At 44.1% G+C, this 27,917-nt stretch overlaps 2 protein-coding genes and 2 pseudogenes across 3 annotated transcripts in view; 1 reads left to right on the forward strand and 3 right to left on the reverse strand.

Annotated features, from left to right (window-relative positions):
• Positions 1-12,133, reverse strand: part of DHDDS (dehydrodolichyl diphosphate synthase subunit) — a 23,268-nt gene extending 11,135 nt beyond the window's left edge. For both annotated transcript variants that reach the window (XM_006924386.3, XM_015599000.2), the window contains exons 1-6: positions 12,022-12,133; positions 11,391-11,508; positions 9,647-9,763; positions 7,376-7,518; positions 4,207-4,323; positions 3,364-3,465 (exon numbers count right to left, since the gene is read on the reverse strand). In XM_006924386.3, coding sequence (XP_006924448.1) covers positions 3,364-3,465; positions 4,207-4,323; positions 7,376-7,518; positions 9,647-9,763; positions 11,391-11,453 — 542 coding nt within the window. In that variant the 5' untranslated portion in view covers positions 11,454-11,508; positions 12,022-12,133. The remainder of the gene's footprint in view (positions 1-3,363; positions 3,466-4,206; positions 4,324-7,375; positions 7,519-9,646; positions 9,764-11,390; positions 11,509-12,021) is intronic.
• Positions 653-771, forward strand: LOC112473070 (annotated as a pseudogene).
• On the reverse strand, positions 6,206-6,324 carry LOC112473091 (annotated as a pseudogene).
• Positions 12,134-15,300: 3,167 nt separating the features above from the next.
• On the reverse strand, positions 15,301-27,887 carry LIN28A (lin-28 homolog A). The gene is made up of 4 exons (XM_006924387.2): positions 27,749-27,887; positions 27,100-27,284; positions 17,347-17,531; positions 15,301-16,638 (listed from the first exon to the last, which is right to left on the reverse strand). Exons 1-4 carry the CDS (start codon positions 27,777-27,779, stop codon positions 16,425-16,427), a joined length of 615 nt encoding a protein of 204 aa, XP_006924449.1. The 5' UTR covers positions 27,780-27,887; the 3' UTR covers positions 15,301-16,424.
• Positions 27,888-27,917: the final 30 nt, after the last annotated feature.

The following is a 27,917-nucleotide window of genomic DNA, read 5'->3' on the forward strand; positions in this document are numbered from 1 at the left end:
CAATTATTATTATTTACATTATTGTTTTTAGAGGCCCACAGGGGGTCAAGTGACCTGCTCACAGTAACTCAGTGAAAGAGTTTATTAACCATCCTTTATGTTCAACCTTATCTCTTTTCTGTAATTCTAGACTCAAAAATCAATCTAACATTAATATGAATGTTAGAAAAAAAATATACCCTGGAAAAAAGGAAAATGAGGAATTGGATGGTGGTAATGAGAGTAAGAAAATTCCAGCTACTTCAAGAGTAGAGCTTAATTGTAATTAACTGACTCTGTTATAAATGTAGATTTGTCTAAATTTGAATAATGTAAAGAGCACCACCTCACGCCCTGCTTACCCCAGTCTGAGCCAAACTCCAAGCTTCCTGCACTTGTGGGCTGAGACACCAGCCACCTTACCCTGGTGACCATGGCCAACCCAACAACGTCTGCATGACTAACCCCACAAAGGCAAGTTACTAAACCATGCAGGACAGAGAAAATGGATATGGGACAACTTCCTGGGCAAGAAGCAGAAAGAAGATAAAGGTCAGGGTTATTGTAATGTGATGTGAGTACAAAGTATGCTGAACTGGGAGTCAAGATCAGAGTTCTAGTCTTAGGCATGAAAATGTATATTAAATCTGCTTGCTAAATAGCTTTCTTTATAGTCTACGGCCATGCCACCTTGAACGTGCCCAATCTCGTCTGATCTCGGAAGTTAAGCAGGGTCGGGCCTGGTTAGTACTTGGATGGGAGACCACCTAGGAAGACAAGGTGCTGTAGGCATTTAGAAAATAAATAAAAATAGCTTTATTTATAACATAAGCATTTATCCCTTATTATTTTTAATATACAGTTGATGAATTCCACATATAAGTAGAACTGCTCAGTTCAAACCTGCGTTGTTCAAAGGTCAAGTGTATTTTTTTTTCCCCCCTCTTTAATTCCCCGCCACTTCCACCCCTGACCCATGGAATAGATGTTGCTGTTTCCCCTTAAGAACTGGATCTCTGAAGGCGGGGCATCCCCTCCCACACGCTCGTGTTGTGCACCTGGGGCCTGGCGCACCCGAGGTATGATCCATGGCTCCACCTGGGGTGTGAACCCAGGACCTTCTGCCTGCAAAGCAGATGTGCTAACAACTACACTATGGAGCCACCCCTCCCGGTCAAGTGTATTTTTGATCCATGGTTAGGAATCTATGGATGCGGAGGGTCAACTATAGATAAACTCGGATTTTCAACTACATGGGCGGTCGGTACCCTTAACCTCCACATTATTCAAGATTCAATGATATTATTTCATCTGTAAAAATGATAATATAAAGCATTAATCGTAAAGCACAATAATATAATAAATAATTGTGAAAACACTCCCCAAGCCAAGAACTTGCATCTACTTATATAACCCTCATCTTACATATCTCATCTTCTTGCTTGGTCCCCGCTCTACCAACTTAACTAGTATCTTAATTTTTTCCCCAATAGTTAATTTTAAATCCACATCTTAACTGACCTCTCTACAGCATCTGACGCTGTTGTTCCCACCAGTGCCCATGTCCCCGCTAATCCACATAAACAAATTCTTTCTTTTCTTGGCTTCCGTAATATTGACTGCCTGGTTTTCTTCCTACTTTTCTGGTTGTTCTCTTTTTTCCTTAAGGCTCATTCTCCTCTACTCAGCCAGTAAAATTTATGTTTCTCAAAACTCCATTCTAGGCCCTCTCTTCTCATTCTAGGCTCTCCTTAGCTTCCTCATGCCCTCGCTTTGCCACCTACACACAGATGATCTCTGTACTAGTATCTCCAGTCTTCTCTCAAATGTCAACCTGACATCTATGTTTAACATCTACAGTATATCCTAAACCAAACCCCTGATCTTCTTCCTCAAATTGGATCCTCTCTCAGGATTCCTTAGCACAGTGAAGGGCACCACTATCCACTGTTTTTGTATGTCAAAAACGTTGGAGTCACCTTTAACACACCCCTTGCCCAGGGTCAGTCCATCAAGTCCCCTTGATTTTATCTACTTCATAGCTCTTGTACTCTGTTCAATCTATTCTACCACCACAACCACATCCCAACTCCCTTCCAGGTACTCTGCATTTGAATTATCACAAGAGCCTTCCAACGGTCCTTCTGCAACCAACAAGCTCCTCACACTACTGCCTCTTTCCCCAGTTACTGCTTATTCTTCCTTCTTAGATCACTTATCATTTCCTTGGGGGAGCCTTCCCTACCTGATCTATTGCTCTTATAAATTCTTGTTATACTATGCGCCAATGCCTTTATAGCATTTATTACCATTATAATTTTATGCTAATTCGTATAATCTTAATTCTTACCATTGTATCCCCTACATACAGCAATGCACCTGGCCTTTAGTTGGCACTTAAAAGACATTTGTTGAATGAATAATTAATTGAATGAATGAACTATGTGGCACAGAATGATCACAGCTGTTGGAGAGGAGAAAGATTCATAAAATAGCCTTAAAAATTGTCCACTTTCCTTTTTATCTAATTCCATTCTCACCTATTAACTTAATTTTTAATTTCGTTTCCCAGGTAAATCGAATTATACCTGAGAAAGGAAATCAGAAAAATTCCTGGGTCCTAAGATCCCATATAATAGAGGTAAAGGACAAGGATTCTGGAATCAGACAGCTTTAGATATAAGTCCCAGCTCTGGCACTTACTAGCAGAATGACCTTGGGAAAGTCACTTTAATGCTGAGCTCAGCTTTCTCACCTATTAAATAGAGAAAAGACTCGAATCTCACACATGAGATTAATGACTTAATAAAATACAGAACATAACAGACTGCCTGGGTTATTTCTTTTTGCTACTATTATTTTACTATTACTATTATTATTTACTAATATTATCAAAGGTAACATTAATAATATGAGAGGGACTGAGTAGACAGATGGCTTCTAAAGTCTAGCCCAGCTCTAACAATTAGGATTCCATTATGTTGCTAATGATGAACAATTTTTCTTTTTGAAAAATCCCTGAATCTTGCATGAAACTGTAACCTGGGAGATCTAAAGGACTATACCCCAACAAAGTGCATTCCTGAAAAACATTCTTGGAAAACATTGCCAAAGGGCTGGGAAGGACTCATTTTTTTATCAAATGCCACAGAGTTCCTACCTGCTATGCCGTTTTTCTGGGGCTTCTTGGTATGCTGTGAGCAGAGATTGGCTGATATAAGCCAATACTAAGCTCTTACATGTGGGGTGCCACCCCACACCCAAATCTTTCTACGAGCATGCCTGATTTGACTTCTGGCCCAAGTATGTGATTTAGGAGGGATATCATGGTTTGGTGCACGCCTGTTTTCTGTATCAGTTACCATGCTAAACAACTAGGGATACCTGGGATCCAGCAGGCCTTGCTCCACTCCCCAGGCCATCTCTCTCACAGCATTACTGATCTCGTGACGGGACGTGTATGCAAAGCAGACATTCAGGAAACACCTGAGGAAGAAAATAATAATTTACCAAAGTGGGACAGGGTCAAAGGATTGGAATCACTGACTCCAGAGCATTCTTTCTCTGGAAGAACAGACATACACCAAATGTTAACCATGGACACCTCTGAAAGGCCAGATTATGAATTTTTTGTGTTTTCTGGGTTTTCTTGGAATAAACATTTTATTAGTTTTGTAATTTAATACTAAATGACCTTTATTACTCTCCTATCCTCTCCCTTTCTACTGCCAACAGCTTTCAGAGAAAGTGAATCCACTGTGATATTAGCACAAGCAAAGGACAGTAGGAAGGAAATCTAATGCAAAACAAATCCACTGCCAAACATATATATTTAAAGTCAAATGAAATGAACTCTGTTCCCCTTTGCATCTGCACAATCTCCCAAGGTCATCCTATCTGTAGGTTAAAGGAGTGGGACAGAAAAATAATTTCTTGAAGGATTTGTCTTCAGAGGCAGGGATAAGGCCTGCTGCATTCCCATGCCCTCCCCTGTGACGGAAAAGATGAGAAACTGTACGTGTGAGTATACACACATACAACATGGTGCTGCAGAACCATCTCTGGTCTGCCCTGAAGACAAAGGAGGAAGTCTCTAAGCATCCCAAACCACCCCCTCATTGCCTCCGTATCAAATGCAGACCAAGGAAGGCAGGATGTCTTTCTTCCTCAAGCTAGCAGGGAGTCAAAGACTGATACATGTCCCCAACGGGAAATCTGAAAACTTACTTGTTGTAGTTCTTAGTGGCCTGCACAGCTTGTGCCATTAGCTCCTGGAGATCCAAGGGTAACAAATGCAGATCACCTAGGACCCGGATACATACCCCATGCTTCTGCAGTTTCTCCCTGATTGGGGGAAAGGAGGCAGGGTTGGGACAAAGCACCTGCTGAGCTGGAGAACAGAGTGCTTAGATGATACACAACTACCAGTTTTTGAGTGCTTTCTTGTGTGTCAGGCACTGTCCTACCCATATTATTTCACTGCATCCCCTCAACAACTCTGAAAGGAGTTCACCACATTCCCCGTTCTATAGAGGGAAACTGAGCTCAGATGGGATAGTTAGACAGAGATTGCCCAAGATCATATGGACATCAAGTGCTGTGTCAGGACTGAAACCCATGTCTGTCTGATTTGAGGACCCGCATATGAGACCGTCTCATGTGTCCTTGTTGGCAAGTTGCATTTTACATATTCTGTGCTATGCTTGTCTCATTTTGACAAATGAATAAACTGCTCAAGGGCAGAAGCTGTATTATTGGTTACCTTTGTGTCTTCTGGCAAAATATGATGAGTGACATCTAACATTAATTATACGTTTTACTAAGTGCCAGAAAATGGTCTAACCAGTCTTCACACATCAACACATTCCATAGTTACACTAACGTTGGAGGCAGACGTTATCATTCCTTTTTTACAGGCGAGGAAAATGAGGCAGATGGAGGTTGGGTGATTTGCTCAAGATCAGAGTGCTGGGAGCAGAAAGCTAGAATTTGACCCTAGTGAGTCTGGTTGCAGAGCTTGACCTCCTAATCATGACATTACACTGCCTCCATACAGTAACTCCCAAACTGAATGGGGAACATGATTCACTGTCACCCAACCAACTTCTCTCACCTGGGAATGCTATGGAGAAACTGAACAACTAATGTTTGGAAAACAGGAACTTAATAACAAGAAATATACTGTAAGGTGGGGGTATCCGGCAAGTCCTGGAGAAACCTGATCCAGAACGGAAGGCCACATCCACAGCCTAACCACCCTATAACACCCAACCACATTTCTTCAAGGGTGATGCAAGATCTAATCACCTATTTTTGAGAACCCACCGGAACTATAGTAAACAAATGTATACTCAAATCAAGGCAAAATGTGAATAAGAATACCTAGATTCAAGTCCTAGTACTACTGCTGAGTAGGTGACCTTGCATAACTATTTAGCTTCTCTGAGTTCAGTTTTCCTCACCCTGTAAACTGGGCTGATAACCATCCTTGCCATACGATCTGCTTTGGCTTGTGCTGACTAAGACAGAGAAGGCAAAAGTGCTTATTCTCAGGCACTAGGCGTATGACTCGAGTGAGGTCTATAATGTAGAAGTTGCTGCAAAAGCCCTGGTGAGGAGGTGTCTGGAGCCCTAGCTCTGCCACTAGCTTGCTGTGTGACCATGGGCAAGCCTTTCTCTTCTCTTCACTAGAGTTTAGCTTCCCAACTGATGAAACTAAACTAGGCCACTGGTTTTCCAACCTTCTTTTAGCCAAAGAACTCTTTCTTCAAATTGTAAACAGAAGCCCAAGATAGAAAATAGTTAAATGTGAACTGGCACCCTATACCCCATTCCCTCTGGGCTCTTTGCATGCCCACTCCTAGAACTCTGGGGTTCTGTGGCACATTGTTGGAAAACCATGGCTAGGGTTTCTTGCTCTGTCCAGAACTTCATAATCTAAGACCATTTCTCTACTACTGACTGACTAGAGCAATCTCAGTAGCACCTCTACTGCATTTTGATCTTTCAGAAACTCAGATTGCCTCCTGTCTCTGAGTACAATGTAGTAGACAACAGCCTATCTCTGGAGTTAGAAAGATGCTGTCTGTCTTGGCTCTGCCTATCTGATAGCTGTGTGACCCAAGATCACACCTAAACTTCTCCGATTTTTACTTTTCTCATTGGGATAATAATATCTTTCTCACAAGATAATGTGAATATTATTATTATTATTATTATTATTTAATGCCTACAGCACCTGGTATTCCTAGGTGGTCTCCCATCCAAGTATTAACCAAGCCCGACCCTGCTTAGCTTTCAAAATCAGATGAGATTGGGCACGTTCAGGGTGGCATGGCCATAGACCCAGATAATGTGACTATTAAATGAGAATACATGTTCAGTTCAGGGCCTGACACAAAGTATGAGCAGTTTAAAAAGGTAAGAAGAGTGTGAAATATAGAAGAGTCTGAAAACCTAGAATGTGCCCCCATGCCTCCATCTCTAGCCCCTTGGGTGTGAACTCTGAGCCACATGGGCTCTGCTGAGGGCCAGGGCGCATTGTCTATGGCCCAGAGTCTCACCATTCTAATATGGACAGAGAGAAGCCTGCCTACCCTCTCCACCACCCTGACCTACACACGGACAGAAATGACAGAAGTGCTAGGCTCAGCTTCACGGGAGCTCTAGGCAATCTGTTCTCTCATCTTCCTGGTGCTGGTGTGGGGAGGAGCTGAGCAGAGAATGGTTGTAATGAAGACTTTTGGGCAGTCCTGGCTGGAGAGAGTTTTACACTTTAAAACAAATAAGCTCTATCAATCTTCTCTGCCTCTTTCTGGCTCCGATCCCTAAGTTAAGCTTAGACCTAATGACAGCTAAGAATGGTACTGATTCTTCCCCAAAAAGGCCTTATGCATCATCCCATTCCTTTCAAGAGAACATGCAGGAGAGTATATTAACTTTTTAGGGATGGATACACAGCAGAAAATGACTTTTTCAATTTTTCTCTCATTCTTCTCCCCTGGCCACAGTTTACCGGTCCTGGGGTAGAAATCTGATCTAAGATGGGCTAATGAAAGGGTTTAGTTCATTCTGGGCTGCTCTCGTGAAGCACAGGTCCTCAGAGAGAAGGAAGTGTACAAAGAAGCTCTACCTAATGGATTTCAATCCTGGTTTCAGTTTTGGTTGAGGCTGGCTGTACCTGTCGTTGAATTCTGTGAAATACCTCCTTATCCTCAAATAAATGTCCCCTTTGGGGGTGAAAAAAAACTAGCTTGCCATGTGTGCCACCAAAGAGAGCTGACGAACATTAAAAGGGTTCAGAGTTCCTTAAATAAGCCTCAGATAAGAGAGTTGAGAGTTAGGGTAAAGCTGGAGGTGGTGGTGGAATACACTCTCCCCTCTGACAGCATCTTACTGTTCCTCCAGCAAGCGGCTGAACTTCTGCCGGGCCATATCCATTAGCCCTTCTACTTCACTCTTGGACCGTTTGAAGTTCTCAATGCTGAACGCGTAGACCGTCACCTCCCGGATGCCCAGGTTCAGACACCAGTGCAGAGTCTGAGAAGGGAGAAGACAAGGAGCTAGGGTACAAGGAAGAGTGGGAAGAGAAATAAGGGATGCCTTGGCCCCAGCTCATTGCTGGAGGTGAGAGATGGACTTTTCTCCTCCCCAAACCTGGATAAAGCTAGGATAACACAGTGCTTCTGTAAGAAGAATGAACCAAATATGCAGAAAGCCACCACCTGAGAAACCGAAAATGTGAACTTGAATTTAATGAATTTTACTGTGTTGACACCACTGTGGTCTACTGGAAAGAACTCTTCCCTGAGAGAGTAAAGATCTAGGTTCTAGTCTTGGCTCCATCATGCACTTGCTATGTGACTGTGGCCAAATCATTTAATCTCTCCATGCCTAAGTCTCTTTAACTGTAGGACATCACGATCCATTCCTGACAGAGAACAATATAAAAACACAAGGTATTATTACTCATGGCATAGTTTTGTTATTCTGGTAGACTGAGAGGCTGACAGGTTATAAGAATAAAAGCAACAACTGCACAGCTGTGCAGCATTTGAGTTTGCAAAGGATGTTCACATGTATTATTTCAACTGATTCTTCAAACAACCCCGAGATTGGCATTACTGTTTTCATACCGACTTTATAAACGATAAAACTGAGGCTCAGAGAATTGAAGAAATGTGTCAGAAGTCCACAACTCTACTGTATGAATCCACTATATGAAGTTCTACAATGACAGAAGCTATCTATACTGACAGCTCTTCAGTTTTTCTTTAGTCTATCTGAATGTCTTCTATCCCTTACCTTTAACCTCTAGGCTCCCTGTCTTAACACTAATCCCTTCAGACATATACACAAACCAATTCACTGCCACCTTATGAAAATTACCAGTGAGAATCTTACACCTGAGTAGGCTCAGGGCTACAGAGGTTCTTGGCTGGCACATCTGGGTTGGAACCCACCACTGACTTTGGTCAATACAGATGCCAAAAACAACAGCTTCAATTTTTTGAGCACTTCCTTTATGCCAGGTTCTGTGCCACATGTTTTTATTGTATCATCTTGTTTAATCCTCACATAATTTCCTGAGGTAGAGATTAACGCTATTCCTATTTTACATATGGAGAAACTAAGACAAAGAGAAGCTACATAACTCTATGCAAGACACAGAGCCAGGAAATGGCAGAGTAACGGTGACAATGAGTTCTGAGTGACTCCAGAGCTTAAGCTCCTAAGCACCAGGCAAACTGCCTCTTAATTAGTCACAAAAGAGACGCTAGGGGTCAACAAATTTAAACACCTCCACACAGTACTGGAGAGAATCCCATGGCCACTTGCTCAAAGCAAAAAAAAAAAAAAAAAAATCACTGCTCTAGCATCAGGCCATGTTCTTGTGCCAAGAAGCTACAGTCCACATTCCTACTCTTCTTAAAGTTAGTTTCACAAAGACTGACATAGTCTATCCTTACTGTTAGATTTAATGTTTTCCACTTTGCAACATATGTATTAAAAACCATAAAATGTTCATGACCTTTGTTTAGAGTAGTATCCCAGTTTGTCTGGCTCTTTTCTCAGTTTAAGCACTAAAAGATCTGTGTCCTGAGAAGCCCTCAGACTCAAGCAAACTAGGAAGGCTAGTCACTCCATCTTTGCTCCAGAAATGTCACTTTGTAGAATTTATTCTAAAATAGTACTATTTATAATGTCCCATAATAGTGGAGCAGCTAAACAAATTATGTCAGATCCTCATAAAATGTTCTGCAATCATTAAAACATAGTTAGAAAAGCCTATCAACCTAGAAAAATATTTGCAAAAATGTCAAGTAAAAATAAAGATATTGAAGCTATAGATGCAATTTTATAAATGTTAAGTCATATTAAAACATGTTATAAGGAATGGGATGAGACACAGAAAAATATAAACTGTTGACTGGTTAGAAGTGGTAAGAGGAGGCAATTTTGCTCTTATTTCTAATATTTTGTGATGAGTCATTGGAATGATTCAATTTTTGTTAATGTTTGTAAGAGACCTATAGCTAGGAAACACACAATAAAATAAACAGCTATAAAAACATTCTCAAACCACAACAAACTCATGGCCTGATTTTCTAGCTATAATCCAATTCTCTACAGACTGTTTACCTTGGGTTCTGCCACCCACACCCACCTCAGCCAGCTTGTTGAAGCCCTGTGAGTGGCCCTCCTGCCGCTCCACTTGGCACTTCTTGGCATAGCGACGGTTCCCATCCATGATAAATGCAATGTGTTTGGGTATTGGGCCTGCCTGTAAAATAAGAAGAGAAATGATAAAAACATCACATACTCTTCAGTGACTAAGGGGAACATTATACTCCAAGTTGATAGGCTTGAGCTAGATGATAAAAGCCCCAAGGAAGGGTATTGGGTATTTTGTGCTCTTAGCTCAATAAATGGGTATTATGCATTTTTTATTTATTTATATATTTATTAGGCACTTACTACATGCTAAGCAATATACTAGGCTTTTACACATCACCTTAAATCTATAAAGTGTATAGTATCATCTTCATTTTATAGGTGAAAAATCTGAGGCTTAGAGAAGTCAAGAGACTTGCATAAGTCATATAGGTAGGAGGCAAAGTGGAGATTCAAATTGAGGTTCATCTTTTACCCATATGATCTTAACCAACACCTTGGTTTCATCAGTCTCTAATTGGAAGGCCCCGGAAGGATATCAGTGGGTGTGGTCAAATGGAGAGGGCATCCTCCACATAAAGAGGCATTCATACCTCAGTTCTATCCAATTGCTGACACACATCAATGGGGCCTAATGTTGTTGGATATTCCAATTTTACAAGAGATGCCAAATGTCTGGATTTTTATAAAAAATTTAAATGTCAGGAGCCATTTCAAAGCAAACAGAAGATATTTTGAGGGCCAAATAAAACTTCTTATCTGGCCTAGGGCAGCCTTTAGTTGTCTACCACAGCAAAAATCCACTTCTTAGCCTATTTTCCCTCGCTGGAGGGCTCTTCACAGACTGCTTCCCTTGTACTTCTCCAACATTTTCTACTTTTGTCCCCGACACGTAGGTGTTAAAAAAAATTCCAGTCAAGTCATGCAGCTTGTTCTTCCCAACACATGACTGCAGTGGTTCCCTGAGGAGATATTTCCACATCCTAGCCTGTCTGAGGACCCTTGGTGAGTGTGAGAGTGGGTATAAGACTTACTGACTTATAAGTTCACTGCTACCCACTACTTGACAGTCTGTGGCTGAAAAGCAAAATCAAGCTGACTGGCTTCAATCTCAAACCTGTCATATGCTGAGGATATAATATTGTTGTAAAACTTAGAGAAAAAGCTTATGGAAGATTTGGGGAAGCAAGGGGGGGTATAGGAAATACGTTGATTATAGTCTTCGCATGGTCAAAAGACAGCCCCTGTAATGGTAGTCACTAGGAACTGCTAGACACTGAGCAGAATGCTTTCTATGTATGTTTCATTTAATCTTCAAAGCAATCATTTAAAGTTATATTGTTAATAAATGATAGAATAGGATCTTTGTTCATATTTGCCCCCAAAACCCAAGCTCAGCCATTATGCGCTACTATATCAAAGAAAGATATGTTATTTTATCTAAATCCAGAGGACAGCACTGGGAATAATAGATCAAAGTTCCAGGGAAACCAATTTCAGTTCTCTATAAGGAAGACCTAACAGTCTAGGCTGACCAATGATGCTATTAGGAGGTCGTGGGCTTCCTGAAAATGTTAGGATTAGGACAATAATCTATCAGAAATGCAGACCTGGAAGTTACCTTGTATTGATAAATTCCACTCAACATCATGGATTACTCAATTTGAATAACAGTTTTTGATATAAAATTACCCGACTGACCAGGAGGTCAACTAGTACTGTAGGCCACTGCTCACCTTTATAATATTGGCACAGAACCGCTCCCACAGTGACAACTCTCCTTCCTTGATCCATGACATAGTTCTTGCCCAAGTGGAAGACAAACCCAGAATAAGAAAATACCAGCCAGGAAACCTTGGATAAACAAGAAAGTGAATCATAAGTCCCTAAGGCTTGCAAACAGCTACAGCTGACTTGTAGAGATTCACCTGGACTGTGGAGAGAAGCCAGCATTAGAATCCAAAGACACTAGTCTAAGCCTCCAATCTTTCAGCACCCAGAATGTATAAATAAGCCAATAGGACTTTTGAGGTCGAGGCCTTTCCTTGGTTCTCCTAGCTCAGTGGACCTTGCTCCCTTCCCCTTTTCCTCGGTATCTGCACTGGCTTTTTCTGAACATCTAAGTCTACTTCCTGCCACATCATAGTGCCTACACCACAATCCTTCCCCGCTTCTTCCTTCTCCGTCTTTCCCAGACCGTTTCCCACCCTCTATCTCCCAGTAAAACTAATCCCTCAGTTGTCATCGCCGTTACCTCCTACTTCGGTGGTCTCCCAATTGTTTACCCTCTCACTTGTCTTTTCCACTGTCCCCTTTGTCTCTTCCATGGCTGCCTCCCCGTCCAGTCACCTGTCTCCTCTCGCTCACCGTTTGAACGTAACACCTGCTGGGCTCCGCCAGGCGCCTTCCAACTGCTTCTGTGGGTCAACACTTCCTCACCGCCTGGCGCTGGAAGAATACGTCATCCTTGGGCGCCGGGATACGTCCCTTCCCGCCCGATGGGCGTGGCCCTGCTCTGAGCCTGCAGAACGGGAGGAGGAGCGGCGCGAGTGCGCCGGGTTGCAATTCGCACTCCCGGGTGCCAGGAGGAAAGCACGCTCACGTGACCGTGTGGTGGGCGGTCCGACTCTAGGCCACGTGCTGAGGACCCGGCGGGGGAAGGCGGGGTCGAGACCACTTGGCGGATCCGAGGGGTCGGTAGATCCACAGGTTGTGTCTTCTCAAACGGGCTGCGCTACAGCACAGAAATTCGGGGATCTCTACCTTATAAATGTTAGGGCTTCTTAGCGGTCGGTGGCAGTTTAAGGACTGAAAATAGCGTAAGGAAACGTCCCGTTTGCGGAAGGCCTTAGAACTGGGCTTTAGAGCCTTGATACAAGTCTTTAATTTTGTTTTGACTTTTATTGTCTTAGTGGATCTAATCCTTTCGGTTTTTCCTAGCCCTGGTAAAACGCACCTGATATCAATTCATTTTGTGCTGATGTAAGGAACTCAGATTTTAGGATTTGCAGATTCTCAGGACCTACCTAAAAAACTCAAAACAGGATTGAGGCCAAAAAGAGCTCTGCTGTAAGAATGACTTCTAATTATAAATAAAAGAAAGGCCATCAGTTAACTGATAGAAAAACCAAGGGCATTAGCTCTGTACCAAACCTTTGTGGAAAACTGTTTTAGGAATTTGAAGCACTGAAAAATTTTTCAAAACAGCAAGTGAACAAAATAATCTTTACAATTTTTAAAGAACCTGCTTTTAGTTTCTCACTTTGGATTGCAGTCTATCTTCCACTTTCTGATGAAAGGGCTGCTTTTACCAGGCATGTTCAAAGAAAGCCCTAGAGATGAACCACCGCCCCACTCCCCCCCTGCCGCCGCCCGCCAAGAATAGTCTTAAACTTTTCCTTCCTTCTTGCTTTGCATGCAACCAAGGGAAGCTGCAGCCTAGCTGGCTTCCAACATGAGCTTGAAGACTGGTACAAAGTCACTGGAGTGGATGTATGAAACTTCTTACCCTTGTTCTGCTAATGTTTCTGTGCACTTTGTGTAATAGGTGGTATGCCTCCAAACAAGTTTTTTCCCTTTTAAAATTCTCCTTCCCTTTGGGAGTAGATGTTTAAAAATACAATGTTAATTAGTAGGCTAGCAAACTTGGTCTCCAATAAAATGTTAACGTGTTTATAGATAGTCAGTGTATCTCTCCTCTGGCCTCAATTTCCCCAGTTCCACATTATTTCCCTCCCTGGGGTGCTGCAGGGAGTTAATTAAGATTTGTAAAGGGCTTTGAGGAGCAAGGGACTAAGTATTAGGGTCTCATGCCCCAAGGCATGGCCCCATCCTTTCATCCCAGCCAGTGGCACAAGCAACCCCATTCTTATGCATGCCAAGCTCCTAATCCCCTCCTGAATGTGGCAGCTTCCAAGGAAGGGACAAGAGGCCTTAACTAGAAACAAAAATCCACTGTAATGAGGTGCTAAGAGGACTGAACTTTAAAGATTCATTCCTAACAAAATGGCTGAACAGAAAATTTAAGTGATTCTTCTGTGACTTTTGTGTCCCAATCCAAGAAGGTGGGAATTTTGGGAAGAGAAAAGCACCCTAAATATCTAATAAGATGACAGTTTCAGTATAAGTCTTTATTTTCCCAGGGAAAAGAGGGAAAGGGAAAGGGTCAGCATGTGTGTTACAAAATGATAGCAGATGCCAGTACCCAGCACAGCAAAATCAACCACCAAATAAACAGTCCCCAGTGATGGGGATCACCAAAGCCCAAGGGGGCTCAGAGTCTCCTGCAGTTGAGAAAGGAGGAGAAGGAATCAGGGAAAGAACAGACAGGTACATGCTTTCCTACCCTCCCTCCCCGCCATAAATTCAAGGTTTCACACAAAGCTTTGGTTTCTAGCCGTAAACATGGAGTTACATTCGTCCGTCTCCTATTAAACAATCTTGTGGCTACTTTGACATAAGATTCTTACACCTGCATAAAAGTTCCGGAGTGACTTGGATATACATTCATCTTCCCTTTCTTGGTCTTCCAACCCCACTTTCAAAATGGAAGGCTTCTCTCTACCCTAGGACTAGAGAATAAAGTAGGCTTGATCTAACTGAATATGCAATCTAAGTGTTTGGCATGAATCACATGTCAAGGAATGGTCTTGATGCAAGAGATTGGAACAAGGGATGGAGTATTCTTAGCTTCTTCAGGTTTTTTTTGCACAAAATTTAAGAGTTGGGGATACACTCCACCAAACTAAATATATGTACGTGAGCATGTGGGCTTGAGGGAGGGGGCGAGATAGGGTAGGCGTCAAGTTGTTAGGACAGAAAATGTGGTTCAAAGTAAGAACTAGGGGTAGGGGAAACAAAAGAAAGGATGGTTCAAGACCCCTACTTCAAGAGGGATCCCCCAAGCTTATCTTTCAGACCCTTTTTGCCTGGTGCAGAACCTTTTGTCAAAGATGCTTTAGCTATTTTTCTCAATACAAAAAGAAGTTTGTAAACAATAAAACCCCAAAAGAACATTGAGATAGACCAACACATTATATTTACACAAACTAGGCCACCTAGCAATCACCAAATCAGCTACTCGTGAAGTCCCACAAAGCCCAACAAATACAAAACCAGAGGGGGCAGCAACTGGCGGGTGGGGGGGGAGGGGGGGAACACAAGAACCCAGGATCAGACACACATCACCCAATGCGTTCTATTGCATTTGCCCCGTTTCAACACAGAGAGGTAGGTGTTTGGTGATCTCACAGCATGTAAACGAAACCGTCTTTTCTCCTTTAGCTACCACGACATTAACCACTACTGTGGTAGGGCAGGACACTGGCCCTGGGCACTTACGGTCCCTCTGGAAGCCAAAGAGGAAAAGCCCAGAATTTTTAAAGGTTAAGGAATTTAGTCCTTGCTTCATATATCCATCCCTGGGCAGCTGAAGATGGGTACAGAGTTACTGTTCTTAAAACTTGTCTTTACCAACTTATATATATAGATATATTTTTATAAACAGACACATACACACTTCGTTGTGCATGGCAGGCCTAGCCCAATCCAGTGAAGGATGGATCTGGTATGTAAAGTGAATCCCAAACCCTGGAATTAGAGGTCTGGAACAGGAATCCTTTATTATACATATATAGACAACCCTTACCTAATCTTGGCTTCCCCTCTGCACCTTTTACCTGGCTCGGCCTCTCCTAACCTCTGCACCACCCATTCCTGTTCAGACTAATTTCTAATATTCCAGTAGATCAAGTCATGGGGCCAACCTAGTCTTCCACGAAACACTGAAAGTAGAGGGGTTTCAAGAGGACACTATGGCAGAAAAGCCAGCTCTAATTGGCAAAAATGAGGTAGTTCAATAGGCTATATACTCCAAATAGCTGTTTTCCCTGGTGATAAAACAACAAAAAATATTCCTACTGTGCAGACCCGGAGCTGCTGTCCACTTATCCCTGAGATTGCTCTTGTACCTGAGAACACAGTGCAGGAACGAGGGTCTTAGATTAAAATACACAAAAATACAAAACCAGAATATTTATATTACGAAAAAAAAGTTAAAATGCACAAGATACGTCATTCGCACACAGCTAGTGCAGTTGGCATCCTGGAGAAAGTGGGACCCAAGGTGCAGTTATCCAAGGGACCAAATAAATAAAATTGTATTGGCCCAGAATGGGTTGGAAGTGAGCTTAGGAGCAGCAGGTTTGCAGCCGTTCCCCTAACCACTGTTTTTGCCTATCGTCACAACTCACTGCTTGGGACAGTCTCAGCACCCTATCCCAAGAGTGGGTTATGTGATGACAAGATGTGGAAAAACCCTGCCTTACCCCTGAGAGATTCCCTCCCATGGAATGTAGTCATTTGTGGGTTGGGTCCATCAGTTTGGTCTCATGCTTTATCTTTTCACTCTGGCATTGGAAATATTACTTATCCTTCTTTAAAAGGAAAACAACATCCCTATATCCAGCTTACTATCAAAAGCTGGAGATTCTGGGTCTGGAGACTCAGACAAAGCACTGCAGGGGAGGGATCTCCCCCAAATCCCTCACATGCATTTGAATAGAGCATGGTTGGAGTTCTTTTGCTTCACTCCTTTGCCCCTGCCAAGAGGGAAGAAGGAGTGATGCTGTGGACCCTGGCCTGAGATACATGGCAGTGCCAGCTGCCCCTTACCCACCCTGTCCCCACTTTCTCCATTCTGCCGATTGATGCCTGCTCCTTGAAACTTCCTGATCACAAAAGGCTAGCCCCCTTCCCCCACCCACTGTGGCTCAATTCTGGGCCTCCGGGAGCAGGGCAGGGCTATGGATCTCTTCTTCCTCCCGAAAGTAGGTTGGCTTTCCCTGTGAGCTGGGTGCCTGCTGGGCCTTCAGTGGACACGAGGCCACCATATGGCTGATGCTCTGGCAGAAGTGGCACTTCTTGGGCTGGGGTGGCAGCTTGCATTCCTTGGCATGATGATCTAGACCTCCACAGTTGTAGCACCTAGTACAAAACAGGATGGTAAAATTGAGAAAGGAGTTAAGAAGAGATCAGAAGCCTTTCTCTGAGTGAGGACACTTGGGCCATGGTCCAGTTGTTATACTCACTTCCCTTCTTGGAGTAGGAATATGACTAGATATCTTTCCAAATCTGTAATTGTCTAGATGATATCTTCAGATTCATGACAACTTGAAAATACCAAAATACCAAGAATAGAAAATCACAGACCCCAACTGGGAATTGCAATTTTGAGGATAGTTAAGACTCTACCACACTCTTAAAACTGTACCTGTTACTCAAGCACAGAGATACAATGAAGGAAACCAACCATTTAGAGACCTAGTGAAGAAGCAACAGGTACAGATACACCATCTCGTCCTCACCACTTAACACTTTCACATTCATGGTCTCCTTCAGTTCTAAAATAATGTGAGGTTAGGTTCACTATTCCTACTTAGCAATTGAGGCTAGAGTTCACCGAGCAAAATTACATGCCAGATAGAAGAGCTAGGTGCCCTTCTCACACACTATCCTCTCTCCTCACCTCCCACATCTATGGCAGGTACCCCAACCATCCAGATGTTGCCAGGGACCACAGGCTTCATTTTATCTTTGGCAACCTGGTCCAAGAAATGGGGCAAGATTGGGAGAGCTCGCCCCATCCTCAGCCACATCCCTACCATCCCACACAAACCACCTTCCAATCCATACCTGTCTCCCTTTGATCTACGCTTCTGCATGTTCTTCCCTTTTGGCCGCCTCTCACTCCCAATACAGAACACCCCTCCAGGGCCAGTGACTCGGATAGATTCCAGGCCCTTGGCGGACTTCTTAAAGGTGAACTCCACTGCCTCACCCTCCTTCAGGCTCCTGAAGCCTTCCATGTGCAGCTTACTCTGGGGAAGGGAAACATGGTAGATTTTAATGTTAGTCTCCATCATTATACCAACTCCCAACCCTCAACCCCCCAAAACACCTGCATACATGTATTCCTGTAATGTAGGAAGAACAAGTGTGGTAATACTTCCATTCTATCAGTAAAGAAACTGACTCCAAGAGTTACCATAATTAAGAACAAGAAAGCTACATTATATTAACAAAAACAATCATATAAACAGATGCCATTACATTTTTTACAGCTATTCTCGTTCAAAGTTCTGAGTAAAGTAGAATGGAAGAAAAAAATTTTAAATAGCATTTATAAAAAACAAAAAACAAAAAACAAAAACAATAGAAAATCACAAAATGTAAAATAATAAACCTGTACACGTCAATAATGTCAAGTTCATGAAAGAAAGCCTGAAGTAAACAAACCGAACAATTAAATGCAATGCATGATCTGGTATTGGATCCTAGAACAGGAAAAAATATTGACAATTACAATGAAATATTTAGAAATGAAGGGGCTTGATGTCTGCAACTTATGGTTAAGAAGAGAAAAATTAAGTCTATCTGCACAACAAAAAATAATAATGGAAATGGGACAAAATGTTAAGATTTGATGATTCTGGGTGAAGGTTTTATGGGAATTGTTAGTATTTGCAACCTCTTTCCAAGTTTGAAATCATATCAAAAATAATGTTGCTGAAAGTTGAGGAAAGACAGTATGACCCAAGCAGATGAGTCTGTAATTTATAAGGGAAAAGTCCACTAGGAGAACCACGTATATGGGGAGAAATCAACAGGTAAGAAAAACAATTCGGTAAATACCATTGAGAAAATTAGCTATCCATTTGGAAATGAAGCCAGAATTGTACACTTTGTATCATATGTATGCAACGTACATTCCAGAGGACTTAAATATCTAAATGCCAGAAAACAAACAAAACAAACAAAAAAACCCACCCACACCAAAAAACTGTAAAAGTCAAGACAGATAATTAGAATGATAAAACTACCAAAAGCTACTATAATTCAGTAAGAAAAAAAAGAATCACAGAAGTAGGTATTTTGTAGGACAGCATGACATGTTCAATCTCATTAGTAAAAAATAACCATGATGCAGCCATTAAAAAGAATGTAAAGTTCTTGTTTTGTTCACTGATGCATTTTGATGCCTAAGTAATGCCTCACACATTTTTGAGGTGAATTAATGAACAAAGAGGTAGATTTTAATTATTTGCCTTGGAAAAATGATCAGACTATCTTGTTAAAGGAAAAAATATTTACAATGTGTGGAACAATCCCATCAAGACACTACGTTTGTATCAAAATTTAAAAATACTGACACTTGTAAAGAGCATAGCAGCCTTCAAAAATAGCTAGTTGAGTGGCAAATCCAGTGTCAGAAGAAATCAGGGTTCCTGATTTGAAGCTTACAGCCCCATCACCCCTTGCTACTTACTGATTCAACAACACATTACTGGATGTGACAGCCCCTCCCAGGACCTACCCAGAATAGCCTCCATCCACATAACACCATCCATTATAGTAAAGCATCAGAAGAGTGCCAAATGTCAACAAGGTGTAGTTATCATAGAAAACGAGGATCAGAGAAGCAAAAGGGATCACCATGTACCTAGAGCTGGGGCTTGAGGGAACATGAATAAGTAGAATGAGTATTTTCTGCTGCCGCTGGTGACTATTTCAAACTGTGTCTTTGGTAAAACATGCTCTTGAAGCCAGTTGTTGGGACCCCCAATCCCTCAATCACTTCCACTTTTGTCTTAATTTAGATGGTATTGCTTGAAACAAAACTTCCGTTGAGGTAACTGGTTAAGAGCATAGGCTCAGGTGCCAGACATAGACTGGTTCATCAATCTCTGGCTGCATGGCCTTGGACAGTCATTCACCTCTGGGCCTCAGATCCTTCAGAGTGAGCTAACAGCAAGGTTATCTAGGTAGAGCTCCAATGAAGATCACGTGGACGTAGAAACATTAAGAATACGTGCTCGGTAAATGTTTCATGTATTATCTGTAGCTTTTCTCCACCCATCATGGAAATATTACAAAGGTTGGGAGTGCTTTCACTTCTTTTTAATCCCCCAGGAGGACCCCCTCCCCAGTGTTGATGTGAGGGAAGAGGTGGAGCATTAAAACAGGAAATGAAAGCACTGAAGAAAGGTGCAAGCACCCTTCCCCTTCCATGTTGCAGTTACTACCCTGAATATGAAGTTGGATTTGACTTGTCTCTTACTGAGCTGGGACAAGCCAGTGAGTCAGGAGGTGCTTGAGGAGCTGAACCAAGAACATTCTTGACCCAGGCAATTCCAGCATCTCCCATTTGCCTAGTGAGCTCCCAGCCTGGGACACCCCTAGGCCTAGCCGTGATTCAGCAGATAAGTGATTTCAGAACAAGGGTTTGGAATCTGAGGACCTTGTTCCCTCCTTTCCGTGCTAATCTACAAAATGGGAGTAAATACTAATTTTATAGTGGTGCTGTAAATAATGCTCAAAAAGTAATTAACACATAGCCACACACTAAATCCTCAATGAGTGGCAATTACCAACCTCCTCAGACTGTAACGGTGGGAACCAAGAGTCAAGACTCAGAATTTTAAATCTGGTTTTTATCATTATCCCTGGAAACTCAGAAAAACATCCCCTCTCTGATCTCCAGTTCACTGAGGACAACACTCTCCTTTATCTATATCTCATAGGCTTACTGTGATAAGAGGATAATATAAACAGGGAACAATATGAAATTGACTAGTCCGCACCAGTCACCCTCTCCATCACTGGAGGATTTGAGTTCTGCTTAAGACTTTCAAAGAGTTAAACAAAAAACAAAAAACAAAAAACGCTGCAGGCACCTCGCCATAACTGGTCTAGATTTAGACTGGTGGTCTCCAAGGGTGGCTCCCTGCCCCCACTCTGCCCCTTCCTAAAACAAATAGTTTGAATTCCTCTCTTATCAGATAGGTAATCAGCATGCAGCCCCACTGAGCCAGCCTCACAGGGCCTGCATCAGGAAAGCCAGAAATTCTTGCTACCACCCCCACCCCAGCCCCAACCACACACAAAGCAGGTCCCCGCCCCTCTCCCCATCCCATCCAAAAAAGAAAAGGCTTTGGGGGGAGGGGCAAAGCTTGAGCTCCCCCAATAGAGCCCAGCCCCGGGAAACAAAGAATTGACACTGGTTGGTTCTGGTGGTTAGATTCCTGGAGTTCCAGAGGCTGCAGATCCCCCGCAACCCCCCACCCCATTCACCATTCATCAGTTCCTTCCTTCCTCTTCACGTTGGGGTTATGGTCACCATTTTAGAAACATATAGACACTTTTCTTCCCCAGTCAAGCTTGCTGGGTCTATTAAAGTCACCGCTAGCAGCCATCTTTCCTTCATTCTGACCCGACATCCCATGCTTCCAGGGGTGGAACTAAACAGGATCTCACCCCCTCCCTTCCCGTGCCTTAGGTCAAATCGTTCACACAGGAACCTGAATTAGAGTCACTCATTCAGATAAATTATTTTAAAGGTGTTGGAGGAAGCAGACCTCCTATCTTCCTTTCCCAGTTTGTTCAAGGAAGGAGGATGGGCGGGAGGTACATGGCGCAGGGGAAGATGGCATTTAAATAGACAGAAAACGGCTTCTGAAGTCTCTAAAAAATTTTTTTGAATGGCAGGGAAGGACTTCTGCTCCCTTCATACCTCATCATTATCTACTCCAGCCCTCCCCCACATCAAATTCCCCCATCCCAGCATCCACTTATGCCTTTATTAAGTTTAGAGATAGAAAAGACCTTAGGGGTCACTCAGGGAATGTGGAGTAAAAAGCTCACAGGAATCTGAATTTCCCTTAATTTGCTCTGTGAAAGTTGGGTACTCTGATTCTTTAATCTGTAAAAGCAGGCTTAATGAAGTCCCTGCCTCCTCTAAAACAGCCCATTTTTTGGTCACACTGCTCTTTTCTACATAAGTGGCAAAGTCAGGATTTCAGGATACTCGCTTTGGTCAGTGGTATCAAAGCTGGGGTTCTTAGTTTTTTTGCAGCACTCGACCATTCCAGCTCAAGAATATCTAGTACAGCTCCATATCCTCAGTTCTAGATGCCCAGCAGTACACACACATTTGTGGAACAAACTAAGCTCTCCGCTCCCCCAAATTACTAGTGATTATAGGCTAAGCAGTGTTTTAAGCACTTTACATGTTGCGACACATGTAACTGTCACACCAAGCCTGTAAGGTAGGCCTTACTGACTCTTGTGTCATAGCTGAGGTCATAGAGGCAGAGGGGTTAAGCACCTTGCCCCAAATTCATAGTGAAAGGCAGAACTGGGCTGAATGAAACTAGCCTGACTCCATTAACCAGTGCTACGCAATATAATGCAAGTCACATAGACATTTTAAACTTTCTAATTGCCATATTTAAAAAGTAAAAAACAGGTGAAATTAATTTTAATGACTCAATCCTGAGGTGTCCTGAAAGTAGAGGGTTTGATGGGGCTAGGAAACCAACCAGTTCTCCCAGAAGCAGTTTGATAGTTTATGCCTTAGGGAGAGTGGGAAGAGACCTATCACCTCTGCTCAGACATAGCTAGGACCGCCAGAGTTCCCGCCTGGAGTTCTCCACCAGATGGTGCTGCTCATCAGCTGGTCTGCACAAAGGCAGCCAGAGGGAGACTGGAGCGGAAGGGAGTTGCCTGGTCCACAACTGTGAACACAAGTGTTCACCTAGATTTATCTCCCCAGAGGACATCTCCCCTGTTCTCAGCAAGATGGAGTTTTCGAGGCGGCTGAACTCTGATGAGAACCCTGCCCAGAGTGGGTCCCTAGAAGGATGGGGTGCTTACTCCTCACCCTGCCCCCCACCCACTCAAATAGTGCAGAAGAGAAAATCCTGGAGTTTTAAGCCAGTAACCCTATTATCTTGTGCTATTCACAAAAACCATTTACTTGGACTGTGGTTTCCTGTCTGAATTAAATTAACTCCACACTGAGATCATTTAAAATTAGTCTGTACTAATTATGTACTATTCTTGAAAGTTTTCTCTTCCTCCTTGCCTACCTCCTTTGACCTCCCAAACTTAACACAGAGCAATAACTATTCATGCCTGCAGGAAGAAGGGAGGGGTAGAGGTTTTGCCTAAGGTGTTTATTCCCCCACCCCCAACCTAAAAACCCATGGAATTCCAGGAAGAGAATGTTATAGTTTCATTAGGAATGCCCTGGGGGAAGTCACTGAAAACTACTTGTAGGGCAAGTAGTAGTGTCACCAAATACAAGTTTCTCAAAGTGGAAGCTTTGCTCAGGATGGTGGCACAACTTTGTTTGAGACATTATCTAGAAAGCAAGTCTCCTCAGAGAAAAAGGCCCCAAAAGACCCCATAATGCTCAAAATAACCCAAGTACTTCTCTACCGACTTCCTAAAAACCAAAATGATTCTTTCTTTTTTAAATCTGTTTTTTCCTATTAAGATGGAAATAAAGTAACTTAATGAATGACCACCAAACCCATGGCTTCCAGCCCATCCAGAAAGGGAAGAGCTACCAGTTAACAACACTCTCTCCCCATTTCCGGTCTTTTACTCAGGAGGAAGACCTCTGCTGACAAGGACTCCAAATTGTTCATGTACTCCTGATTCCTAAGGAGCTCCTCCTTCACATTCATTCCTTCACGCTACCAACAAACCAGACAGCTAGTCCCTTTCTTCAGAGTGTACAAGTTAGGGGAGAGGATAAGACGAGTACATCACTAACTGGACAGGAGTTGAGTAAGCAGAGGCACCAAGTAATGTTATAAACCAGGTGGAAAAGATCCCTTTAAATTTTCCCCTTCCCGCCCCAACCTAGACCCTGCCTGAGGTTGCTCTAGCCACCCCCACTTGTCCTCAGAAAAAGCAGGCCACGTGGCTTCAGCAGTTTCTCAGTATTGAAGTTTTTTTCTAAGCCAAACTTGGTCCCTTAGTTAAATTTGGACTCTTCTTTTGCCTCCAAGTCTTCTAATACAGCATTTTATCCAGAGAGCTATTTTAAAAATACGTGGATTCTGAAGAGTAGTGGGAGAAAGCAAGGAGGCTTGTTCTCATTTTCAAATCTTGAGGGTTTGGGAGTTGAGCCACAGGAAACACAAGTTAAGTCAAAACCCTTAAAATGGTCAGAGATTTCAGAATCTCAGGAAATTAAGACAGTTTAGCTCTTTCTTGCTCCAGCGTTCCCCATATAACCGTGTTTCTCAATTGGTGATTTTGCCTACCAGGGGCATTTGGTAATGTCTGGAGACATTTTTGGTTGTCACAATTGAAGGATGCCCATAGAATTATCCTAGTCAAATGTCAATAGTGCTGAGGTTGAGAAACCTTGATTTAAGGGCTGACCATCTGCCATTATGATTCTAAATTCCCCTAAGCCCAGGAACAGGCAGAGAATTCTAGATATGATGACCTGTGGCTGAGTAAAAGCATTGTTAAAGAAATCCTTTTGCTTTATTTTAAAGGCTCAGGGTGGGTTTTCTTTCCCACTCACTCACACCTGGGGGCATAAAGTGAAAGGGAGCATAAGAACAGTAGTAAACAGTATTGGGAACCAAGCAGGCCTACCTGAGAAAGAAAAAGAAAATGTTAAATTGCTTTTCCCTTCTCTACTTAGAAAGGTGCTCCCTGACAATTACCCTTCTCACCTTCTGCACCCTAACTCCAAGGTGCCTACCTCCAGCAGCCAAAGGGGAAGTTTTCTTAAAGAGAAATAAATGGTCTTACCCTCTTCACTTTGGGAATGCTTTCCTGCCCCAAGACAATTTTTAAGGATCACTTAAGTCTACTTAATTCCTCTACATTAGATTACTAGAGAGATATTTCCAATTTCTCAAGTGCGGGGACTGGGATCACTCATCTAACTTACTGCTATGGTCGAGTTTGAGGATTAACCCAAGCCCCTGCCGTGTGCTATCAAGAGCTACCAGGTAAAGCTCAGTCATTGTCCTGACTGTTGGTAGTAACAAATTCTTGATTCCTTATCCCAGCTCAATTCTCTAATAACTTATTCAATCGTGGAATTTCCCTGGATATTCTAAGATTCTCAAGTACAGATTATGTCCTAACTAACCCACCTGAAACAACATGGTGTTGGCTCCACTCTCAAACCTAAAGATTCCTGCTTTCCTCCATGTCACCCGATATTTCCAATTGCTTTTGATCTGAAAGTTAAGTGCACTGAGGCACAGATCCATTTGCTCAGGAAAACCTTTCCTGGGATTTGGTTATCACTGTTGGGGTTCAGAACTAGTCACCCCTAGATATGCCTCTGTGGTATGCAGATTGTTTTTGAGATAAAGGAAACTTTAGCTGTGAGCTCAAAAGAAATTTCTTCCTCTCCCTTAACCAGTTAGAAGAACTTGAATCAGGGGCCTTGCCCATAAGAAATTATCACAGATAACCTCTTTTGACCCACCTATAGGGCAGGGCAAACTTTTATTTACTAAACATCTGCTCTTATTGTCCTGCAATGACCCTTTGAAGCCACCAAGGCACCTTACACCTCATCCCTAGCTCAAGATGTCTCCTTTCATGCATGTTCCCTTTTCATGCATGTGGGGTCTGACTCTCTCATGTATGCAGAGTTCCCATACACATGTATGTATTAAATTTGGTTATTCTCTCTTGCTAATCTATTTGATTAGACCAGTCAAAAGAACCTTGAGGGTGGAGGAAAGTTTCTTCTCTACATGACCAAGGAAGCTAAATGATGATGAGGAGCTAAATTCCTAGGAATCTAAGGCCTGGGCTACTCAGGTTTTCCTTTCTGGTGGGAACTGGACAGCAAAAGCCCAGTGGGTCAATTGTGTGCCTGAGAAGGGTTCCCTAAAAGCTAGATGATGAGGAGCTAAATTCCTCTCAGCCTCTCCCTATTTGGCAGCCTTAGGAATGGGGGCAAGAAAATGTTGGGTCTCTTATCCCAAGCCTCCCAAAATTGGGGAAGATGCCCAGTCCTCTCCAGACCAGATTTTAATCTCTTTGTGATCAGATAAATGGGAGAGTAGGGGAGCTGGTCACCCTGCTGAGGAGGGCCATTCAAAGCTGGTTCCTGTAATAAAGTGATTTAATAGATCTAAAGAGGCCAATTCCCTCCTTTCTCCCACAATTACTTCCTGTGGGTTATCATTCACATATGTAAATTAGATGAGAAAGGGGGCAAAGTCACCAGTCATAACTACTTGTCTGATGGGGGTAAGAATGGTGCAACAAGGGAATAGGTAAGCATCCTGCTGCAGATCCTTCTGGCAGATGTTCAAGTCAAGTAGCCCAGTGACCCAAGTGCCGAACACTTAACTGGCATCCTGTATCTCCCTAGTTTTCCCCAGTCTAGGTCCTCACTGAGGGCCTCCAAGGAGTCCACCCAGCATCTCTTCTCCACCCCTCCTCCTCCAGAATACCATCCATCAGGCTCCAACTCTTAATCCTCACATCCTTCTTTCCCCTCCCCCATAGTTCCTAAAGCCAACCTCCCCAAGTAACCCCTCCCTACCCGGCCTGGGTGCCAACCTTCTTGGCCTGGGATTAGCAATTTCTCCTTCCTGGGCCCAGCCCCAAACCTTCTCCAAAGGTGGAAGGGACACAAGCAGCAACTTTCTTTACGTGACTATTATGCGTGCCTGGTGTCCCAGGACCCCCCGAATGCTCCTAAGATATCCAGGAAGGAGAGGCCAGGGAATAGGGGAATCTAAGTCTCTGGCTCCTTGAGGCCGGGAATGTTAGCACAGCAATGAATGGCTGTTTGGGGCCATAAATGCCAAGCTGAGAATAGGTCCAGAGGCTAGCCTGCCTCCACCCCCTGCCCTGCGACACTGAATTTCACCCCCACTGTGCTGCCTTGCTTTAACAGAGAACTTGGGGTTGCGACCTCCGTCCCAGTCTGGCCCAGGAATCTAAGGCCTGGGCTCCTCAGGTTTTCCTTTCTGGTGGGAACTGGACAGCAAAAGCCCAGTGGGTCAATTGTGTGCCTGAGAAGGGTTCCCTAGAGGAGCTTTCAAGACCCTAAATAGATCCTTCGAGGATCTGCCAAACCCACCCAGGCCCCAAGGCATGAGATTTGCGTGACCACCTGGGTGAGACCCGCTCACCTCAGCTTTACCCTGGGTTGGATCCCAGAGCAGTTTCCCTCCCTCTATCCCTCGTGGAGCTCCCTTCACATGTTAGTGAAAGGCCACGGGCGCTCGGGGCCCTGCTATGGCCCGGGCATGTGCTTCCCTGGCCGGCCTGCTCGCCCTCCCCCCACCAGCAAGCACAATACAACCTTAGTTTCTGCCACATGGGGTCACCTCTCTGCCCCTGCCCCCTTCCCAGGGGAAAGAAGTGACACGTGGTAAGCCGGAGGGGTTCCCGGGAGTGGGAGGTGCTGATATTCGGCTCTTCCCGACTCTAGTCCCATTGGAGTTAAGGGGGACTCGGAACTGGGGTGCTACTGCGAAGATGGGACGCACAATGAGAGCCCTAGATCTCCCTCAATCCAGTAGCCGAGTCCATCCGCCCACCCTTGGATATACGCGCCAACATCCCTTTCCCCGCCAAAGTTACCAGACTCGGTCTCACCTGGTGCACAAAGACGTCCACCGGGGGGTCGAGCGCGACCCCGGCGCGGGCGGTCATGGACAGGAAGCCGAACCCCATGCGCACGTTGAACCACTTGCAGATGCCGGCACCGTGCAGCAGCTGCGGCTCCTCTGCCGCCCGGGCCGCGTCCTCCGGCGCCTCCTCCGGCGCCTTAGCGCAGCCACCTGGAGATTGAGAGGGCGCTCAGCTGGGGGGCCACGGAATTGGAGGACCCTCTCAGAGGCCCGGCAGGGAGACTCGAGTGTCCAGCCCGCGGGCGGACACCCAGGAGGCTACAGCTACCAAGCAGCTGGCGATTAAAGACCTGTCCCGGCTGCCTCCCGCGCTCCCCAAGCTTACACTGAGGCCAGCGGTGCCCCGAAAGTTTTGCTCCTCTTCCCACAACACGTTGCCCGGGGACAGACTTCCGGACAGGCCCCTCCTCTTCTCTCCCCCAGCCCCCGTAGCCTCGGCGTGCACGCCGCGGGAACACCAGGGTTCTTTGCTCCAGAGGTGGCCCCTGAAGCAGGAGGCCACAAAAACTTGGGGTCCTTCGGCCAGCCTGTGGGACACTTTCCCACCTCCCTCTTATGTGGCTTCTGGGCGCCCCTGCAGCCTAGGATGTCCCCAACAAGTCCCGAGCTCGAACCTGCAAATTGCTGGTTTGACACAGAGCCCATGGTAGTCAGCTAAGCCCGCGGCCCCGGGCCCCAGGTCAGGCGGCTGCTGGCCCTAGAGAAGTCCGGAGGCAAAGGGGTGGCTTGGAGAAGAGGCAGCTACATCTTCCCCAGCACAATAGCGGTGGGAGGGCCCACGGC

This window comes from Pteropus alecto, unplaced genomic scaffold (assembly GCF_000325575.1).
Source record: "Pteropus alecto unplaced genomic scaffold, ASM32557v1 scaffold39, whole genome shotgun sequence".
Classification (NCBI taxonomy): domain Eukaryota; kingdom Metazoa; phylum Chordata; class Mammalia; order Chiroptera; family Pteropodidae; genus Pteropus; species Pteropus alecto.